Raw genomic sequence first — 20430 nt, 5'->3', positions numbered from 1 at the left:
GGGCCCGACCCTTCCCGCGCCGGCTGCAAGTGCGCACCGCAGGGTCGGCGGTGGGCGGGCCCGGCGCCTCCCGCGTCTCGCTGGGGCCTCCGCAGTCGGGGCCTCGGCGGGCGACGTGTCGCTCTCTAATCTCCCGCAGGCTCGGCGGCCCTGGCGTTCCCGCCCCCTCGCGCTGCGGCTGCGGAGGCTGCCATCGCTCTAGCGCCACGGTGCGGCCGAGCAGCCCCTGCTCTCTGCGGACCCGGCCGGAGTGCGGTGGGCGCTCTAGGCGGCGGCTCCGCGCCTCCCCCCTGCTCCCAGCTCTCCCCCACCACCCCTCGCTCCCCGCGCCAGCCTCCTCCCCGCCCCCTCCTCGCTCTGAGCCTCCTCCCGGGCTGCGGGCAGATCGGATCGCCCCACTCCGCCCAGAGCCTCGAGTCTGGACCGCCGGCGGGAGGCACACACGCCCACACCCACACCCGCTCGGCCCGGCCGCTCCCCTGCCCAGCATGTCGGCGCTCGAATGGTACGCCCACAAGTCCCTGGGCGACGGCATCTTCTGGATTCAGGAACGTTTCTACGAGTCGGGCAACCGCGCCAACATCTGGCTGGTGCGCGGCTCGGAGCAGGACGTGGTGATCGACACGGGCCTGGGGCTGCGCAGCCTCCCGGAGTACCTGCACTCCGCCGGCCTCCTGCAGGACGGCGGCGCCCGGGAGGACGCGGCGTGCAGGCCGTTGCTGGCCGTGGCCACCCACGTGCACTTCGACCACTCGGGCGGCCTTTACCAGTTTGACCGGGTGGCCGTGCACCATGCCGAGGCCGAGGCCCTGGCTCGCGGAGACAACTTCGAGACGGTGACCTGGCTGTCCGACAGCGAGGTGGTGCGGGCGCCCAGCCCCGGCTGGAGGGCCCGGCAGTTCCGAGTGCAGGCGGTGCAGCCCAGCCTCATCCTGCAGGATGGTAATGGGCCCTCGCGGGCGCGCGCGTTCTCCGTCAGGGAGGGGGCTGGGGAGAAACTGCCCGCCCGAGGGATGGATGCATGCCGCCGAGGTGCATGACTGCTAGGGGCTTGTCACGTTGCAGAAACGCCACTCGTGTTTCTCCCATCCCCGAGTTCCAGCCCACTCTACCGGAGCCTTCCCTACCGGAGACCAGCCTTGGCGCCGAGTAGCAGTGCTGAGCACTCAGTGAAAGCCGGCCCCACCCCCTAGTCCGTGTCTTGTGTAAGATACAGTAGCGCTGCACTTGTGATGAGAAATTTTCCGTTCTTTTCCCGGAGACCTGTCTGACATTTTCAGGCGCTTTTCCAGCGAGAAGACTTGAAGAATGACACCTCACAGAGTGCAAGTCATGCTCTGTGCTTTTGAGAGCTGCTGACTTCATCTGCTCGGTGACCATCGGCTATGAGAAATGCCCACCTGTAGGCTTAGAAAACCTCTAGAGAACTGTGCTTCCAGTCTGCTCGTGCAGCCTTATCTTCCTGATAGACTTCTGTTCTTGATGTTGCCTCCCGAGAGAAAAATCTTGGTAGGGTACACAAGACGTAGAATATGTCTTGAGTCTACGCTATGACAGATATCCTGTCTGGTTGAAAGCAAGGCCTGAGAAAGATGAATAAGGAGGTTATTTCCGGTGATGGTGGACTAATGTGTAGATACCCTTGGGCCTCTGTGAAAGGTAGGATAGGGTTCAGAGAGAAACTAATGGAATGAAATAAGAGTAGGACCCCAGTCTTCCCAATCCCATGCAGGCACTTAAATAATTGAAGTAATTAGACACAGCCGTACCATTTGTATATTAATTTCCTTTATTCTTTTTAGAATATTTTGTTGACTTCATTTGAAGCAACACATTTGAAGTGAGCCAGCGGACACCCAGTTAAATGGCATGCCTAGAGTGACAGAGCAAGACAGTGGCAACAGTTAGGATTTGAACCAAGGCACCACAGCTCAAAGCATGCTGTTCAAATCCTACTCCATAAATATATTATGGTAATTCTGAGTAGAATGTGAAATCCTCTCCTTTCCATTCTATTCTTGAAACCATTTTAATTTCCACTTTAATTTATTAAAACATCCTTTGATGAGGTAAAAAAATCAAGTTGCTACAATACAATAAGGCTCATTTTAAGACCGGCCAATATGACAAATAATGAAATATTTTACAAAAATAATTTTATCTTGCAGATGAGATCCTGATCACTTGAAATATAAAACATAGAAAGCACGATTCTAGACCTTACACCCCACCCAAAAAGTCCTTTCATTAAAAATTTAAATCTAAATATAAAGAAAACTGGTTTAGATGGTAGTCTTATATTACCTAACAACTTGAGATGAAAGTAAGGTACACTTAATGTAAATTTAATGTCCTTTTACATTATTTTATATTTAATGTAAATTTAACATAAATTTACATTAAATGTACTTTTAACTACTATATAGCTTGATAAAATTGATACTTTTACTAGTAAAGGTAAGATTTCCATGTAGTTGATGGGTATTCAGACTAAATTTTTTCTGGCATCCAGACCAAAAAATGTTGGCATTAGTATTTAAAATATATTTAAATTGTTTAAATGAATAAATTACTTTAGATTTCCATTTGCTCTCTGCCAGCAATCAATGGTGAAAGAGTGGTAGAATAACTGTTTCACAGATAAATAGTCCAGGCAGGCCTGACTATCCCATGCATACAGCCACTTTGGCAAAGAGCTGGGACTAGAATCCAGGTTTACTAAATACCAGTTATAACTTTATAATTATAATTAAAGTATTTCGGTGCTGCAAGGGGCCTGTAAGCTACCTGTGTGGTATTTTAAGCCTTTGAAGGTCTGAAAAGAAAGTTTGATATTTACCAAACACTTTGAAGGTGATCATACTGTGTTAAGACGTATGTGTTTTTTGTTTTGTTTTGTTGTTAGGAGCTGAATGCTTCACCCTCTCAAGTAGTATCTAATTTCCTCTTTTCTGGGGAATATTAATTTCCTGTCTCTTCTGCCTGGTGTGGTCTGCTAACTTGCTATTATCATAATATGGATGCCTGGAAGGAGATATAAAATATTTATATTAAAAGTGCATGCACAGTTATGCACACACATCAACAGCACATACCCAAACAGCACAACTTCTTCATTGCTTTGGTTAGAACATAAGGAAGCTGAAGTCATTATTTTATTACATTTTATTTAAGTGAATTGATGACCACCTGTCTTGGGAAACAAATCCGTACACTGTATTACTAATCCAAAAGCTGACTTGTAAATGAGGGACAAGGAGGACAAGGAGAGATCCTCATACAGTGCACCATCTCTGATGGAAAACAACTCGCCCTACTATTAGTGAAATAGTGTCTTCCTGTAATAAAATAACAATAAATCATAGGTTGATATAGCACAATCTTCTTGAATGGGTACACATTTTGCCTATTTTTGACAATATTCAAGTGATATGAAGTGCAGGCATTTTGGCTCCTATTATGCACATTTAAACTATTTGCCCAGAGTCACCAATATACAGAATTAGGCAAAAGTAGGTTTATAGTTGATCATATGGAAAATAATAGAATAAATAATAATACAGAAATAAACTGTTTTGCATACTCACAACTGTAAACCTATTTTGGTTTCGAGCAGCTGTTTCAGGTGGACTTAAATCATTTAGGGACAATAAAAAAAAAAAAAAAGATTCCAGAAAGGTAGCTGATTGAATAAGCACATCTCATTTGACTTCCTTCTAAAACCCCACTAAGACTACTATAAAGGGACCGTGGAATTGTTTCAGATGCTGGAGAGTACTAAATATGATGGCTGAGTGAGCAGTTTTATCCTGTTCCAGCAATGGGAAATCAAGAGCCAATCCAGTTTGCACTGCAGGAGCCTTAAAAGGAATTAGCAATAGCTGGTACCTAAGTGGAGGCTAAGGGAAGAATACTACTAAAATGAGTAGAATTGGTTGAAAGCCATTTAAGAAGCTGTTAAAACTCTAGAACCCTTCTTAATAAGTGAATGCCCATCCAGTTAGTTTGTTCTCTGGAGAGAGGAAAGCAGAGGGGTTTCTTGACTTGAGGGATGGCAAGTACTATTGAGTACAGATGTTCAGAATGGAACATAGGAAGGATGCGTGTGCATTCCCTCCTCATTCCCAGACAATGAGAGCCAGGCATTTATCCCCCACCTCCTCCCTCCTAGAAAACTGAAAGAATCGGATCTGAGATATCTGCTCAGACATAGAGGAAAGACTAAGATGCTGATCTCTAAATAATCCTTGGCTTGATCTTTCTGCAGTGAAGCCTATAGGTCACTAGGTCCCATGCATGTGTTTCTAGCAGCCTTTTCATCCCCCACTCTTAAACAGGCAACCAAGCATTATGAAAAATCTGTGAAAATTCTCTAACGAGATCAAATACTAAAACAAATAGCATAAAGCAACTTGGATGGTAGGATTATCATTAATATCATCAGGGGACTACAGAAAGTATTGCATTCAAGATATCCAAGAGACAACAGGATGCTTTCAAAATAAGCAAGAGACAGAACAACACACATACACCACACACACACACACACACACACACACGAAAAGGGCTCTTGGAATTGAAGACATCCAAAAAACTTAGTAGAAGATCCAGAAGATAACATTGAAAAGTTACAAAAAGAGCAGATAGGTAAAATGAAAACGAGGAAAGAACCAGTAAAGGAACAGTTTAGAAAATCCAACGTTGGAATAGTAGCAGCACAGACAAAATAAGAAAAGTGGAGGAAAAGAAAGCACAGCACAGATAATTCCAGAAAATATCCCACAGCTAAGGGATGTAAATTTCCAGATTGAATGAAACCAGAGTTCCAGCAAAATAGATGAAAACACTTCCAACCAAAGGCACCTTACTGTAAAATTTCTGACTACTTGGAATTAAGCTTCCAGAAACTTAAAAAAAAACAAACCTTATCCTGTAAAGGAATCTGGCCACGCCGAACCGGTTTGGCTCAGTGGATAGAGCGTCAGACTGCGGACTGAAGGAATCTGGCCGTGACTGGAATGCTGGGAAATTTGGGAGTGTCTGATCCCATCTCAGTGTAATTACTGGGATTCAAGACAAGACCAGGCCAGACTCTGCTCCCAGCCCCTCTCCCCATTGATGTGTTTTGTATCACTATAGTTTATTTTTTCTGAAAAGTTTCTACAAATGCAATTATATAATATATAGCTTTTGTGTCTACTATTTGGTATCATGTTTTGGAGATTCATCCATGTTGTATCTATTAATAATTTATTCTTTTCCATTGCCTAGAAATAATCCAGTCAATGGACATGAAATATCTCTTTTGCTTAGGTCTTTTCCCCCTATTATTTATTTTTATTGTTGACAGTATTATAGATGTCTCCCAATTTCTCCCTTTTTGCCCCCCTCCACCCAGTCCTTGCCCCACCCTAGGCCTTCCCCATACTATTATGTGTCCATGGCTTATGCATATATGAAATAAGGTATTTTTTAAATTAAAATAAAACAAATGTCACCCTTCCCAACCTCTTTGAAACCATTTAAATGTTCTTCTATTCTTTAATTGAAGTCATATATGCAACATGTTTATCTGCAAACTCTGTTTCTATTTATAGGGGATGTAATCAACCTTGGTGACAGACAGCTCACTGTTATGCACATGCCGGGTCACTCCAGGGGCAGTATTTGCTTACATGACAAAGACCGAAAGATTCTCTTCAGTGGAGATGTTGTGTATGATGGATCACTGATTGACTGGCTCCCATACAGCAGGATAAGTGACTATGTTGGAACCTGTGAACGTCTGATAGAACTAGTGGACAGAGGTCTGGTAGAGAAGGTGCTTCCCGGGCACTTCAACACCTTTGGTGCTGAAAGGCTTTTTCGGTTGGCTTCTAACTATATTGCAAAAGCCGGGATATGTCACAAAGTTTCTACTTTTGCCATGCGATCTCTTGCAAGTTTAGCCCTACGTGTAACAAATTCTAGGACCTCGCCGTAATACCTATTCTAATAACCTATTTAAGTTAATTCTATAAATTAATCCAGTTCACTTTGTGCTGGTTAAAATGATTAATGGTGAGCATTTTAAAAAGTGCTATTATACTACTGTTGTGTATTAGAGGGGGGAAAAAAGTTTGAGAATGAATAAGCCAAAAAAGAAAGTTCTTTGTTTAATTTTTTTCTTTCCTCCAAATAATAAACCTCTTAAGTAAGATTATAATTTCCTAAAGCTGTCATCTTGTAATATTTGCTCTAGAAGTGACATAAAAATATATAGGAAAGCAAGGAGGCATTTTGTAGTAAGAGAACTATCCTTGCCTCCCATTTTGTCTTATTTCCTAGATGACCTAGAAAAAGGGCATGAAGTGTTATGTTTATACTCCAAACTTGATATTTTTAGTATATTATTTAAAAGGAAAGATTCTTGGGTTTAAAATACATTAGAACTCGGTATATACTAAGATTTAGAATGACAGCTAAAACAATTCATTGTTCTGATACAGAATTTTTATACTTCATTTTATTTATTCTTAATGTAATTATCACATACATTATGTGTTGTATTATTTTACTTAAAAAGGTACAATGGAGTTTGTTTTATTGCAAAGCTTTAAATGTAAATTGCAGAGTGCTTCAGTAAAAAGATGTTATATATTGTTGTTTGTTATTATGTGTGTGTAATATTTGTAATCATAAAAGTGAATTTCAAATGTCTGTAATATAACTACAAATTGTTAGCTTTCTCAAAAGGACACTGTCAGGCAAACCTGAAAAATATACACATTGAGAATAATTTTATTATATCCTGTTTTAATGTTAACAGCTATTATAAACAAAATTTTTCTTGTGAAATAGCAGCTTCAATATATGTCATATTTTATAGTATCAAAACAACTATAGAGATCTACAATATCCTGGTCTGAACCATTCTTTTATTTAACATAACATACACATGTACCACAGAAGACTTTTCAAAATAATGGAAAAATGTGCATTAGATATTGACTTAGAGTGAATTGCCTTTTTAATCCTGATTCACAACACCTATTCCTGTTCAGTATTCTTTGTCCTGAATGAAAGGAAGTTTACATTTGTAAAGTTATAAGAAAGATTATACCACTATTTAGTAAAATGTTTTGGTTTGGTGCTCTTAACTATTAAAAAATCTTTTGGAATAGTTCATAAAGGTTTTCTTGAAAAGTTTTTCACTGCTTTTTATTATTGACATGTCCAAGACCAAACTGAAATAGCTTTGGAAATCAGATTTTCAGTTTTAGGAAGGTCCAGCAATTGATTTCTGAAAAATTATGAAACTTTTCCTACCCTCCACCCACCCAGGTTCTTTAGTCTTTTAGTCACTCAACACACATGCACACACCCACATGCATACACACAGTCACATTCATACGTGCACAGAATTGTGCTAAACACTGTGGAAGCTTAAAAAGTCAAAGAGACTACATCCTAACTGGAAGTAGAAAGCAAACAAAATGTGGATAATATATGCAGATTGAAGTTGACATGAATTACACATGAGTGAGTGTAAGGGACATAAATGGAGGGATGTGAAATTGGGTTAGAGAAAGATTCCTAAGGAGGGGATTTGAGTCATTCTTGGAAGGATGATTTTCTAGGTAGTCCAGATAGGAAAGAAAAAGATTCAAGATAGGGATGGAAGCATTGTTGTCTAGAGGAGCTATTCCCTGTGACAATTTAAATTTAATTTTCAGGAATCTTAGATCTTCCAAACACCAAGTATTTAGCATGAGAAAGATGGGTTTGTGATTGTGTATATAAGAATAATCTTAATGACAGACAAGCTGTACTGCCACATGTGACCAAATGAACCTTTACTTAAAATCAGTAAGAAGGCCATGATTGTTCAAATGTAAAATATCATGGGCATTTCTCTATGATAGTCATTTAAGGCTGTAGGTTGGTTTCAGTTGATAGTGCAACATCAAGAATATAAATTTGGTTCAGGGCAACTACAAACAATCACTTAACGAGCCTTAAATATAGCCATTATTTTTTATATCAGTAGCACAAAAGAAAACCAAAAGTCCTTAACCATTGACCATTTTATCGTACTTTTTTGAAAGGGTATAGTATGCACTAATTTTTATTAAGAAATATTTAAACCCGCTGAAGGTTTTATTTCTTAAAAGTGCAGTTTTCCAAAACACATTGATTTAATATTTTTAGTTTTTCAAATTGTACCAAAACATAAGACTGATATTTTACTATTACTTCAATATGAACAAATTGGGGAAAGCATCTATTATTCATTTAGTCCCATGCCATGAATTTTAAAATGTGCATTGTTTAATTTAATCCTGGCCCCAGTGCCAAGAAGTAACTGACCAGCCTCAAACAACACAACTTTGGACACAGCTGGTAATTGAACATAGGTCTCTCTGCCTCCTAAACTGTGTGCTCTTTCTCTTATACCTGCACAATAACATAAAATTGGCAAAGTGTATTTTTTTCCCAAGATGCCATATGTGCCAAGAATAAGTCAAGTGATGTTAAAGCATAATAATAGCATATTTTTAAAAAATCTTAAAAAAATATATATATATATATATATATCTCAACCTGACAGTGACCCTTGTGTAATTTATGCTTTTTGGAAATGATAGCATGTAAGTATAATTCAAAGTTGTCAAAATGTAAGAAAGTTAGGAATAATTTTTATTATTTTTATTGTTAATAACTGAATCTTTGGAAATTCATTTTTCTTATTTAGTGTTTCTTTTTAACTGAGACGTCTTAAACACAAACTTTGTATGTTATCCTGATATAGGTAAATAAATGATTACATGTAGTTGTTATTATATGGATAGTAATATGAATGTGACATGCACAAGTTGTCCTCATAATTTTCAGATAAATGTAAGTAAACCTGTGTGATTACTATTAAAGTGGACTTTTTATTTCAATCTCCAATTGGTATGTTTTATGATGTTAATAAATTCCCATTTAATTTCTTACAAGGATATTTTCCCATGTGAAGTGCAGTTTTGAAAAGCTGGTAATAAGATGTCAAATTGATGGGCAAAAATAGAAAACCAATAAACCAAAAAATACCCAAATAAGCTTTAGTAGTTAATAAATATGACATTTCAAATCAATGGATAAAGGTAGACTATTCAATAAGAAAAATGTAAGCCACTATAGGGGAGGAAAATATTTTCTCTACCCTTAGGTTCTGTGGCTGGGCCTAACAACTAAACTTACAAAAGACATTAACAGTAGCAAAACATACAATATTTTTGCTGTTAATACTTTTATATGTACATGGAGGCCTTCATATATAAGAAGTAAAAACCCAATGAAGCAGATAGGCTTGACAGCTTGCATGCCATTAAAAAACACACACACACAAAGATAAATTGTGAAGACTGACATGGTAGGAAAAAGAGGTTTGGGCTAGGATTGATAAATTGTAGGAAATGGACTAGGAAATATATGGGAATAACTAATTAAAAACAAGGGTTATTTTAGTAAGTTTGTTTATGCAGATTAATTTTGATATCAACTCCTGTCTCTAGTAATAAGAATGTTCTTCTCTTCTTTACAGGGAGGATACCCTTTTCATGGGAAATTTTATGCCCTGTGTTAGAAAGAGGGAGGTCAGAGAGCCCTTCCTTTTCTCAGTTCCCTTCAGCTCAATCAGTATGCCAAAATGAGATATTGTATGTTCTGATTCCCTTCAGTACTTATTAGAAAAATGGGTAAATTATATGAACAGGTTATTCATAGAAGAGGAAACACAAAGGGCCAATAAATATATACAACTAGAGGCCCACACTACATTCGTGCACTGGGGGTGGTGTCCCTTAGCACAGCCTTCACCCTCTCACAGTCCGGGACCCCTTGGGGGATGTCCCACTGACAGGGGGAACAGGCCTAAGCCAGCAGGCAGACATCCCCCAAGGGGTCCTTAGTGCTGTTGCGGAGGCAGGAGAGGCTCCGGCCACTGCCGCTTCACTCACCAGCCATGAGCCTGGCTTCTGGCTGAGCGGTGCTCCCCCTGTGGGAGCACACTGACCACCAGGGGGCAGCTCCTGCATTGAGCATCTGCCCCCTGGTGGTCAGTGCGCATCATAGCGACTGGTCGTTCTGCCAATTTGGTCGATTTGTATATTAGCCTTCTATAATAATAAAAGCGTAATATGCTAATTAGACCGGACATCCTTCAGTATGACCTTCTGGACAAAGCCGGGGCTGCAAGGGAAGCCCGGGTCCCAGGTGCCTGCTGGCGACCTGAGGTAAGCCCAGGTGCCAGGTGCCAGAGGGAAGCCGGTGCCGGCAGCCAGGGGAAGGAAGGCCTACTCTTGCACTAATTTCATACATTGGGCCTCTAGTTTATTATATTAGGACTAGAGGCCCGGTGCACAAATTCGTGCACCAGTGGGGTCCCTCGGCCTGGTATGCAGGATCGGGCTGAAACCAGCTCTCCGACATCCCCCAAGGAGTTCCAGATTGCAAGAGGGCATAGGCCAGGCCGAGGGACCCCACCAGTGCACAATCAGGGCCGGGGAGGGATGGGAGAGGTTGGCCAGCCAGGGAGGGAGTTCCCCTAAAAGGCTTAGAAATTGATAGCACAAGGTACCTCGAGAAGTTGGGGTGAAAGCCTTTTTGATTCAAATCATGTTTATGATTTAGACTACCAACCTCCTCCCCAATTCTACATTGCTAAGCAATTTTCTGTCCCCATATTGGAGAAGATCAGAGGTTATTTAGATTTACCAGGCAATGAAGTAATCTTTAACTTCAGGGCCTGGCATTTGCTGGAGCCCCTTCCAAAGCTCTGGGAGGGGGCCCAAGAAATGTGTTTAAATGGTCATGTTAATTCCTAAAACAAATGTACTTTTTATTCTTTCTCTTAAAGCCCCCAAATTGCATAAATTTCAGGTCCCACAAAATTGGGATCTGCTCCTGACAAGAGGAGTGTTACATGGGGAGGGTAAAACAGGATCCCTACTCAGAGGAAACTACACCTTGTTAAGTGTGGGTCCTATATGGAAAAAAGAGGGATTAAGCAAAGGTTTATGTACAGTGGAAGACTGAACCCTAAATGTTCACACTCCCAGATGTCTCCAACCTAGCTCAAAGAATGCTGGCAGCTAGGATTATATATACCTTTGGGCAGGAAACTGAAAAAGCCTTTTCTTAGAAATTTGACTCCCAAAAGACAAGACTGGATGATACTGAATCTGGAGTCCCCAGGAAAGGGTCCAATCAGATCACCCTACAATTGCTGAACCTCCCTTCCTTGCCACTCTCACACAGGAAACTCTAAAATCTCCCATTCTTAAGTTTAAATACAGGGTGGGACAAAGGTAGGTTTACAGTTGTTCTTATGGAAAAATAATACAGTAATTAATAAATAATAATACAAGAATAAACTTTCACATACTCACAACTGTAAAACTATTTTCACCTTACCCTGTATATACACCAAATGCAGCATCTTCTGGAAGAAAAACAACCACACACACAAAATAATAAATGGAAATAAATGAGAAAAACCACTTAAAGCAGTAAGATAATCTAACAAAGTAGCAGGATATAAAATTAACATTAAAAATCTATAGTAGTCTTCCCCAGAAAAGATATACAGCTGGCAAATAAGCATATGAGAAGATACTCCACATCATATGTCATCGGGAAAATACAAATTAAAACAATGAGCTAACACTACATACCTATTAGAATGACTAAAACCCAGGACACTAATAACACCAAATGTTGTCAAGGATGTGCAGCAATAAGAAATCTTAGCTATGCCCTAGCTGGTTTGGCTCAGTGGATAGACTGTTGGCCTGTGGACTAAAGGGTCCCAGGTTTGATTCCAGCCAAGGGCACATGCCTGGGTTGCAGGCTCAATCCCCAGTAGGGGACCTGTTGGAGGCAGCCAATCAATGATTCTCATCATTGATGTTTCTCTCTCTCTCCCCTTCTCCCTTTCTCTCTGAAATCAATAAAGAAATATATATATTTTTAAAAGAAATCTTAGCTAGTGCTGGTAATACAAAATGGTACAGCCACTTTAGAAGACAGTTGGCAGGTTCTTAAAAAATTAAACATACTCTTACCATATGTCAATGAAAGAAATGTTCAAACCTGTAGAGAATTTTTATTAGTTTTTTTGAGCCAAACATGGGAATTGCCAGGAAACAAAATCTCAATGGATTGAGAAAATGCTCCAGGTGATGGAAGCTTTACCACTTATTTTATACACCAGTATCAAAGGAGAAGATGTAAGGTGCTTACATGAATCCACTGGTGACAGATTAGGAAGATGGGAGAAAGCAATGCGGGGAAATCTCTGAGACTGGATAAAAAGTAAAAGGAATAGACATCTTTTATGTTTGTGGGTAACAGTTAAGAATTTTACAGCATATAGAGAGAGTATATGGGAAAACAAGGTAACTATGAAGGGTGCTATGGACTCTGCTCTGGTGCAGTGGTTGTGCCCTGAGGGGTCTGGGCAAAAAAAGGTTACCCTGACATTCCAAAGATATGTTATGGTAGGTGCAAAAAGACAACAAACAAAAACAAAACAAAACAAATAAAAAGACAATAAACAGCCCTAGCTGGTTTGGCTCAGTGGATAGAGCGTCGGACTGCAGACTGAGGGGTCCTGGGTTTGATTCTGGTCAAGGGCACATGCCTGGGTTGTGGGCTCAATCTCTAGTGTGGGGCATGCAGGAGGCAGCTGATCAATGATTCTAACTCATCACTGATGTTTCTATCTCTCGCTCCCTTCTCTCTTCCTCTCTGAAATCAATTAAAAAACCCCAAAACACACACAAAAAAACATGCATCTATAGATTTGTGAAATCTTTAAAGGAATAAAGCAGTCTGTGGTGATAATATATTCCCAGTTTCATTCTGGAATCTTATTGTTAATTAATTTACATCATTCCTTCCCCACTAATTTAAAGAAATTAAGACTACCCCCCCCACACACACACAGAGTTATAAAATTGAAGTTATTATATTGATCCTTCCACTTGACTTGTTATATGAATGATAACTCAATGAGCAAATATTCATTGATTTCCTTCAGTATACTCAGCACTGGACACATTAAGGCAGGGGATGAAGAGAACAATAAATGATAAAACTGGTCTTTGATGTTCACAGTTTTTTCTGTTATGGAAAGTTCACCTTCCTCCCAAAGCATCCATTTCTGGTGACTCCCAATGGGCTCATAGGTATGTAGTCTACAAATTCTTATCATTTATCTGTTCATCTCTACTGTTCAATTCTTGTCACTGCTTCTACAATAACACTCTTCTCAGAACTTGTCCCTTCAACAGGCTTCAAATGGGAGAGGGAGTCTAGAAACTTCTCTTAGCAAATTTTTTAGGGGGAGGAAGGGAAGACACATCATGTTTAATTTTTGTTATTGTTGTTAAGTGGCCAGCACCCAGAAAAAAACAAATAGAGAATCCATAGAACAATTTGGTTTTCTTCTCTTGAAAAAAATCCTAGAATATGGCATTTTGGGGTCTCTATTTTCATTTAGTTGGACCTAAACAGTAGTCTTTCTGTTTAGATGAGGCATGAGCTTCCAAACTGTCACAGTTCTCCTACTATGTGCTGTATTATACCCAGCCTACTTTATTCTACATATCTGCCTTGCCCTTGTAAGCATTTGTTTTCTCAAACCTTGATCTTTCTTAGTTCATGAGATGTACTGTGCTCTCTTATTTTTTTCCAAATTTAATTATCTGGAGAAACTGGGGCACATCTCCAGATTTGAGAATATTTTGTGGCAATATATCACACTCAAAATAGTGAGCCAACAAGTAATACCTATTCTCTTTTAATTTAGGAAAAATTAAAAGAATTTAGGAAAAATTCTTTGCTCACCTCCTCTGGCATCTACTTCTAGAGTTAAGAAAATTCATTGTCAGATCAATTTATTCCAAAACTTAGTAACAGTGACCCTGACTTAATCATTGGTCCTGGTTACCATCTGTGTAGAAAATCTAGTGCAAAAAAATTGCCTCCTTGTGGTTTGTCCTAATATTGCAGCACATAGAATAAGGCTCTTTCTGCAATTATATTGCTTATCCCACCAACATAATTATTTTTAAAAATAGTAATGTTGGAGAAAATTGTCTACTACTTGGAAATGGGCAAAAGAGATTACTGAGTCTAGCAGACTTTCTGGAGATTATTTGATTATATAAGGGTTGTGTATCTTCCGTTTTTTTTTAATCCTCACCAAAGAATATGTTTTCATTGATTTTTAGAGAGAGATGAAGGGGAGGGGAGGAAGAGACAGAGAGAGAGAGAGAGAGAGAGAGAGAGAGAGAGAGAGAGAGAGAGAGAGAGAAGTAAATATCAATGTGAGAGAGAAACATCACTTATTTGCCTCCCATATGGGCCCAGACCAGGTATTGAACCTTGTTTGGTTTGTGACAACACTCTAATCCACGGAGCTGCCTGGCCAGGGCAGGTTGTGTATCTATGATCAACTCTCTATTGAGCAGTCTCTTTTACATCTCAATACCATAGACATTAGTTCATACAAAAGTAGTAGTAATGCAAATAATTCTTATACATAACATGCAAATTATTTTTGTCTCGTAGATATAAAATTGATTTCTGCCTTCTAGAAAAGATCACCACAAACATTTAAATTCGTACTTAGATTAACCACTTTTGTATCTATCAGCACATCCTTTTCAGAATTCCTTGTTATGTGTGTATGTTTCTGAAATTTTCCTTTAAACTAACTCCCTCAATTATTAATGAGTTGAAAATCTTTCTTTTAAAAAATGTTTTCTTTTTAATTGACTTCAGAGAGAGGAAAGGAGAGGGAGAGGAAGAGATAGAAACATCAATGATGAGAGAGAATCATTGATTGGCTGCCTTCTGCACATCCCCTACTGGGGATTAAGCCCAAAACCCAGGCATGTGCCCTGGCTGGGAATCAAACTAGCAGGGTGAGTTGAAAATCTTTTGCACGTGTTCATTTTATACCTATGTGAAAGTAAAAAATATTTGTTTTTCTTTTAGAATATTATACTTTAGCAGTTAAATGTCTGGTGTTTAGTTCCAATTTAAAAACTCAGACAGCTTACTAAATATGTAAACCCAAATTACAGAAAAATTAGTGAGATAGAAAGAATATTTTTGGGTATATTCTGACTGTAAAGGAATCTTCTCCACAAGGTTCAGTCTGCCCTCAAAATCTTTCTATTACTCCTTGGCTGTTTTTGTTGTTGTTGTTGTTATTTATTTGCTTTGTTTTTAATCCACAAAAGGGAAAAATAAATTTTAGAGATATTTTTAAAAAATTAGGTGAGCAAGAAAAAAATCAAAGGAAAGAAATGAAGACTGATCCAAGAGCACTGTTTCAACTACGTCTTTCTATAGAGTCTATTTTCAGGCCTAAATCTTGGACATCTGTGTGCTCCCACGTGAAGCCATTTTCCATCTCAGTGACCCTGTGACTTCTCTGGCTGTCAAAGAAGGACTTTAATTTACTGCAACCCAAACACAATAATAGAGCACTCTTTAACTTGTGTTTCATTTCTTTAGAATTGAGTAATAGCCATTTGGAAACTGAGATGAGAGTTAAAAAAGATATGGTGTTTTCTTCAAGAGCCATTGTATTCACAAATATACAAAGATATTGCCATCTAGTGGTTTCGTTGAAGAAACTCAGTAAAACAATTTTTTTTTCCTCATGAAGTTTCATACTAATATTTTCTTTACGTGGTCCTAAAAAGACATTTGTTTTTAGAAAGAAATTATTAATATTCAATTAAGGTTTCAGATTTTGCCACTCTTCTCTGTTTTTTCAGGTTATATTCCATAACTATTAAATATGTAGGATATAATTTAGAGCAGGCAAAAATAGTTTTATAATTGAAGAAAATATTAATAAAAGACAATGTTTGCCCTCTCGGTGTTACTCAGTGGTTGAGCATCAACCTATGAACCAGGAGGTCAAGGTTCGATTCTCAGTCAGGGCACATGCCCAGGGTTTCAGGCTCGATCCCCAGAAAGGGGAATGCAGGAGACAGCCGATCAATGATTTTCTCTTATCATTGATGTTTTTCTCTCTCTCCCTCTCCAATCCTCTCTGAAATCAATAATAATATATTTTAAAAAGACAATGTTTCACTGAAGAGATTGTCAGAGGTTAAACTACCTAAACCAAATAACAAAATCCAATTAATACGTCATATTAAAGTTTAAAAAGGAACCATGTAAAATATAGTTTTGATTATAAAATAAACAAAGTTTTATAAGACTCTCCAACACAAAAAAACTTTGACATTTAAACTTATAAAAATTATAATATACTCTGGTTTCTCTTCAGATCGTATAAATCTTTTGCCTTTTACTAAAGATTTCCGTGGAGAGGAACAATAAAAAAATTATATTTATAAATACAGCCTAATTTTATTTACAGATAAACAGAAAACCCAAACATTATCATTTTTTCTGCATTGGTATACATTTTTGTAGTCCTATGTAAAAAAGAATCACTCTGTTTTACTTCAGAACTATTTCATTTCTAATAACAATATGAGAAACCATAGCTCCCCCAAATATTCTTACTCCATCTGGCCATTATAGGGATTTTTCCAGGTTCCCCTTGGATTTTCAAATCATCATGAACCCAAGTATCACCTAAAGGAAACTACCCCCCGCCCCCTGCCTAGTTTCTGATTTCGCTTTTAAAGCAAGTTTTACACGTTGGGGACCATGCTGCTTATAACGAATTTAACAGACTGGAGTTTCTTTTTCATCCTTGGTCAGAAAAGTGCCATGGTGGAATCCATCCAGCCTGCGCCAAGCAAGGTTTAAAAATGTCTTTTCATGCCATCTTGTAAGGTAGATATAAAAGTCTAGATGTGAGATGCAGAAACTAGACGGAGGGACCAACAGGCTCAATTTATGAGCCCCGTGTAAAACAATGAAACCTTCTACACTGAAAAAGGTTCGGGGCCCAAATTGCCATGCTACCCCTGCATAGTGTTCTAGAGGTAAGAAGAAAAAAGTATTGCTGTATATACTCATCCTCACCTACATCTGTCCCCACATCCCCAACTGTTGTCATGCTTTAGGTAACTACAGATCCTGCTATAGTTGTGGAAAATACGCACAAATTCAAAGTTTGGAGATGGTGTAAGGTTTTATCTTATCATCTAGTAAGAAACTGCATACAGGAAGGAAGCCATGTGAGTACACATAAGCCAAAGTTGGATGACCATAACCAAATTCTTTCACTACATTCCCAATTTTGCTGTAATGAAATAATTTAATAAAAGCAAAGAATCCTAGTAGATTGATAAGTTTACAATCTACCTCTACATCTACTAAGAGTAAAGGAAAAAAATTAGACAATGGATTTTCTATAGGTAATTTAAGTTAGTAGGCAAGTCAATCAAGGAAAAATAAAATAGTAATGCTAACCGTCAAGAGCTATTTGTAAAGTGTGTTGATAACCTCTTGAAACAGGTATTTGTCTAGAGGAAGTAAAACATAAATGTCTACCACTTGGAAATGGGCAAAAGAGATTACTGAGTCTAGCAGACTTTCTGGAGATTATTTGAGAGAGAAACATCAATGATGAGAGAGAATCATTGATCAGCTGCCCCCTGGGGAACAAGCCTGCAACCTGGGCATATTCCCTGACGGGTAATCGAACCATGATCTCCTGGCTCAAAGGTCTATGCTCAATCACTGAGCCACATTGGCTGGGCTAAAAATAATTCTTTAATGAATCTTATTGATACAAGTGGCAACCTGATAGAGGAAAGAGTGAAAATACTGAAAACTCAAACAGATGTTTATATTAATTCAAGAATTACTTATTGAGTATCAACTACATGCTAGGTGCTATGTTAGGTACTAGAATTACAGCGAGAAAAAGGTTTTCTCCTTAGAAAGCACTTATAATGTAAAATGGTTTTTCAGTGGGAATAAAAATCACCTTGTGTACTTGTTAAGAATGCAGACACTCAGTATCTGATTATGAAGAATACTCATCTAATTAGTAAGACTGAAAGTAACAGACATATATAATAAAAGTGCTAAGTTTTAAGAGATATACAGAAATGCCATTTGATCACTGATCCACACCAGGAAGGAAGGTTAAATATCAGGAATAGATTTTCATAAACGATGATACCAAATTGAATTTTTGAATAAAACCCAGTAGTTTTCTAAATGAAAAAAATGTGGGGAAAAAACATGGAAAATGGCATTGAATGATGAAAAAGTGTGGCCTATATGAAGTGCCAAAGAAGATTTCTTATACTGAAATTTAGGAGTTGAGAGTGAGGCACAAGGAAAAACTGGAGAAATAAGCAGGACTAAATCCTTGTATCCTAAGCCAAAGAGTTTTAATTTCACCCAGAAATAAATGGTGAATCACTGAAGTATCTGAAGTTGTGCAGTTAGAGGATTCTCTGTCAGAGCTGGGTTTTAGAAAAAGCATTCTGACAGTATTTAATGAATGGGATGAATGGCAGTCAGGGTGAGACAAGAAAGTGAGAATGGCAGGAAGACCCCTTAGGAGGTTATAATAATTCAAGCAAAAAAAAAAAAAAAAGTGAAATTCCTACTTTAAAGAGTTGAGAAGAGAGAAGGGAGAAGTGTTAATGTGATTAAGTTGATGGGATGTGGAAAAGGGTGATGAAATTGGTGGGATGGGAGGAAGAAGATGTGAAGGATGACTTTCAGGTTTCTGATTTGAGTGCATTAATCTGACTTCCTTGGTAATAGCATTTCCTCTTTTTAATTGGGAAGACTTTCCCTTTGCCTTCTCGGTGTTTAGTATTTTTCACTTTAATTAGCTATATGGTGTGTTCGTGTTAACTATGTTCCACATGTTACTATGATAAACTATGGAAGATGCTGTCAATGCCCTGCCCTTACTGCTCAGCTCCCTTCAGAGATCACCTGGAGCCTTGGTGGCAATTCCTGGGAAAACCCAAAGCTTCCTATTTCAAGCCTGAACCTTTCTGGGTAAGGGCTTTCTCTGATCCTGGAGTGTGCTTGACCTGTGCCCAAGGTAAGCCAGAGTGTCTGAGAGTCAATCCCCCTGGAGCAACCCCCAACCAATGAGGAATGGAGATAGGGGAAAACTACCCTTCCTAGCTTCCTAGCCTTTCATGGAGGATCCCCAGCAGCATCCCCTTCCCTGTCTCACTTCAGTACACCCTCACCGCGTTTCCTGGGCTCTTTTCCCAAATAAATTATTTGAACCCAAATCTATGTCTTAGAGTGGGAAATCCAAACTAAAGTACTCAATTCTCACAACAAACCCAATGACAATGGTAGGAACTATTCCTGTCACCATTTTATATATGTGCAAACTGATGCTTGTGGAGGTTAAATAAATTGTCCATATCACTTAGCTGGCAAATGCTAGAGCCTGGAATCAAATCCAAAGCTTGTGATCTTAACACAATGCTATATTGCCAGTCTCAAATTTCAAGACGAAAACCAGGCATTACTGGAATAAAAGCCAGAGGCAGTCTGTCAGTCTCTCTTAGGCAACATCGAGACTGACTAGTATTTTCAGATTCGCTCCTTATTGTAACAAAGGCAGAGCCTGAGACTTGCATGCCAGACATGTTTTCTCTCTTTATTTATATCCACTTTAGAGGGTTGAAATGTCATCATACAGTTTCTTCCCCTACTGAGATGGCAGTTATGTAGAGTTTAGAAGCTGAGCTGGTCACTTCTGAATGTGGTCAAATGTAATGAGATAATGGCAGGAAGTGGTATGCTACATCAACTACTCTTCACTCTTTGCTCTGCTTGTCAGATTCCCCTAGCACTTTCATGGTTTAGTTCCTGGTCATTAAAAATAATACATCAAGAACCCAACAGTGGTTCATATTTTCTCTTTTTTTGTCTATAATGTAAATAACCCACATTGAAGAGAAATATAAAGGAATAACATTAGAAAGAAGATCTAACCTCAATTTCTTCACCAATTAGTTGTGTGACATTAAGCAAATCATCTAACTTCTCAAAATCTTGGTTATCATATATTAAAAGAAGGGTTTCAGGTATAGATGAGACATAAGTTTACTTCTACTTTTAACATTTCTGTGATTCTATTCAATCCTGAATTAGTTTTTTGAATAAAGGAGTCTCACCTGACTGGAATCGAACCAGTGACCTCTTGGTTCATGGGTCAATGCTCAACCACTGAGTCACACTGGCCTGGTTCCTTGCTTTTTAAAAATTTATATTCATAAAGGTTTCCTTTCCTTTAATATTCAGATATTAACTGGTATAAGTCCAAAATATAATTTTTTAGTGTTTCCTTTTTCTTCTAGTTACCAATTCCCACATTTTACTCTTTAGTTAAAATACTTTAAATTATTATGATTTTTGTTTAACAGCCTAATTCCCCTTCCCTCTCCCTCCCTCCTCCTCCTCCTC

General features: G+C 38.8%; 1 protein-coding gene and 1 non-coding gene across 2 annotated transcripts; both read left to right on the top strand.

The window, feature by feature from the left end:
- The first annotated feature begins 1 nt into the window (after position 1).
- MBLAC2 (metallo-beta-lactamase domain containing 2) lies at positions 2-8934 on the top strand. Its single transcript, XM_036310747.1, has 2 exons — positions 2-942; positions 5598-8934. The coding sequence occupies exons 1-2, from the start codon at positions 489-491 to the stop codon at positions 5981-5983; spliced, it is 840 nt and encodes a 279-aa protein (XP_036166640.1). The 5' UTR covers positions 2-488; the 3' UTR covers positions 5984-8934.
- A 7388-nt stretch (positions 8935-16322) lies between these two features.
- Positions 16323-16443, top strand: LOC118657268. The gene has a single exon (XR_004967963.1). It is a non-coding gene; the product is annotated as a U5 spliceosomal RNA (small nuclear RNA).
- Positions 16444-20430: the final 3987 nt, after the last annotated feature.

This window comes from Myotis myotis, unplaced genomic scaffold (genome assembly GCF_014108235.1).
Source record: "Myotis myotis isolate mMyoMyo1 unplaced genomic scaffold, mMyoMyo1.p scaffold_m19_p_5, whole genome shotgun sequence".
NCBI lineage: Eukaryota > Metazoa > Chordata > Mammalia > Chiroptera > Vespertilionidae > Myotis > Myotis myotis.
Note: the sequence above shows the minus strand (reverse complement) of the source record. Positions and strands in the feature narration are given on the sequence as shown.

Excerpts from the sequence above, each read along its gene's own strand:
- MBLAC2 (XM_036310747.1), top strand. The coding sequence starts at position 489 with ATGTCGGCGCTCGAATGGTACGCCCACAAGTCCCTGGGCGACGGCATC. Across the intron at positions 943-5,597 it reads CAGCCTCATCCTGCAGGATG|GGGATGTAATCAACCTTGGT; the intron begins GTAATGGGCCCT and ends TTCTATTTATAG.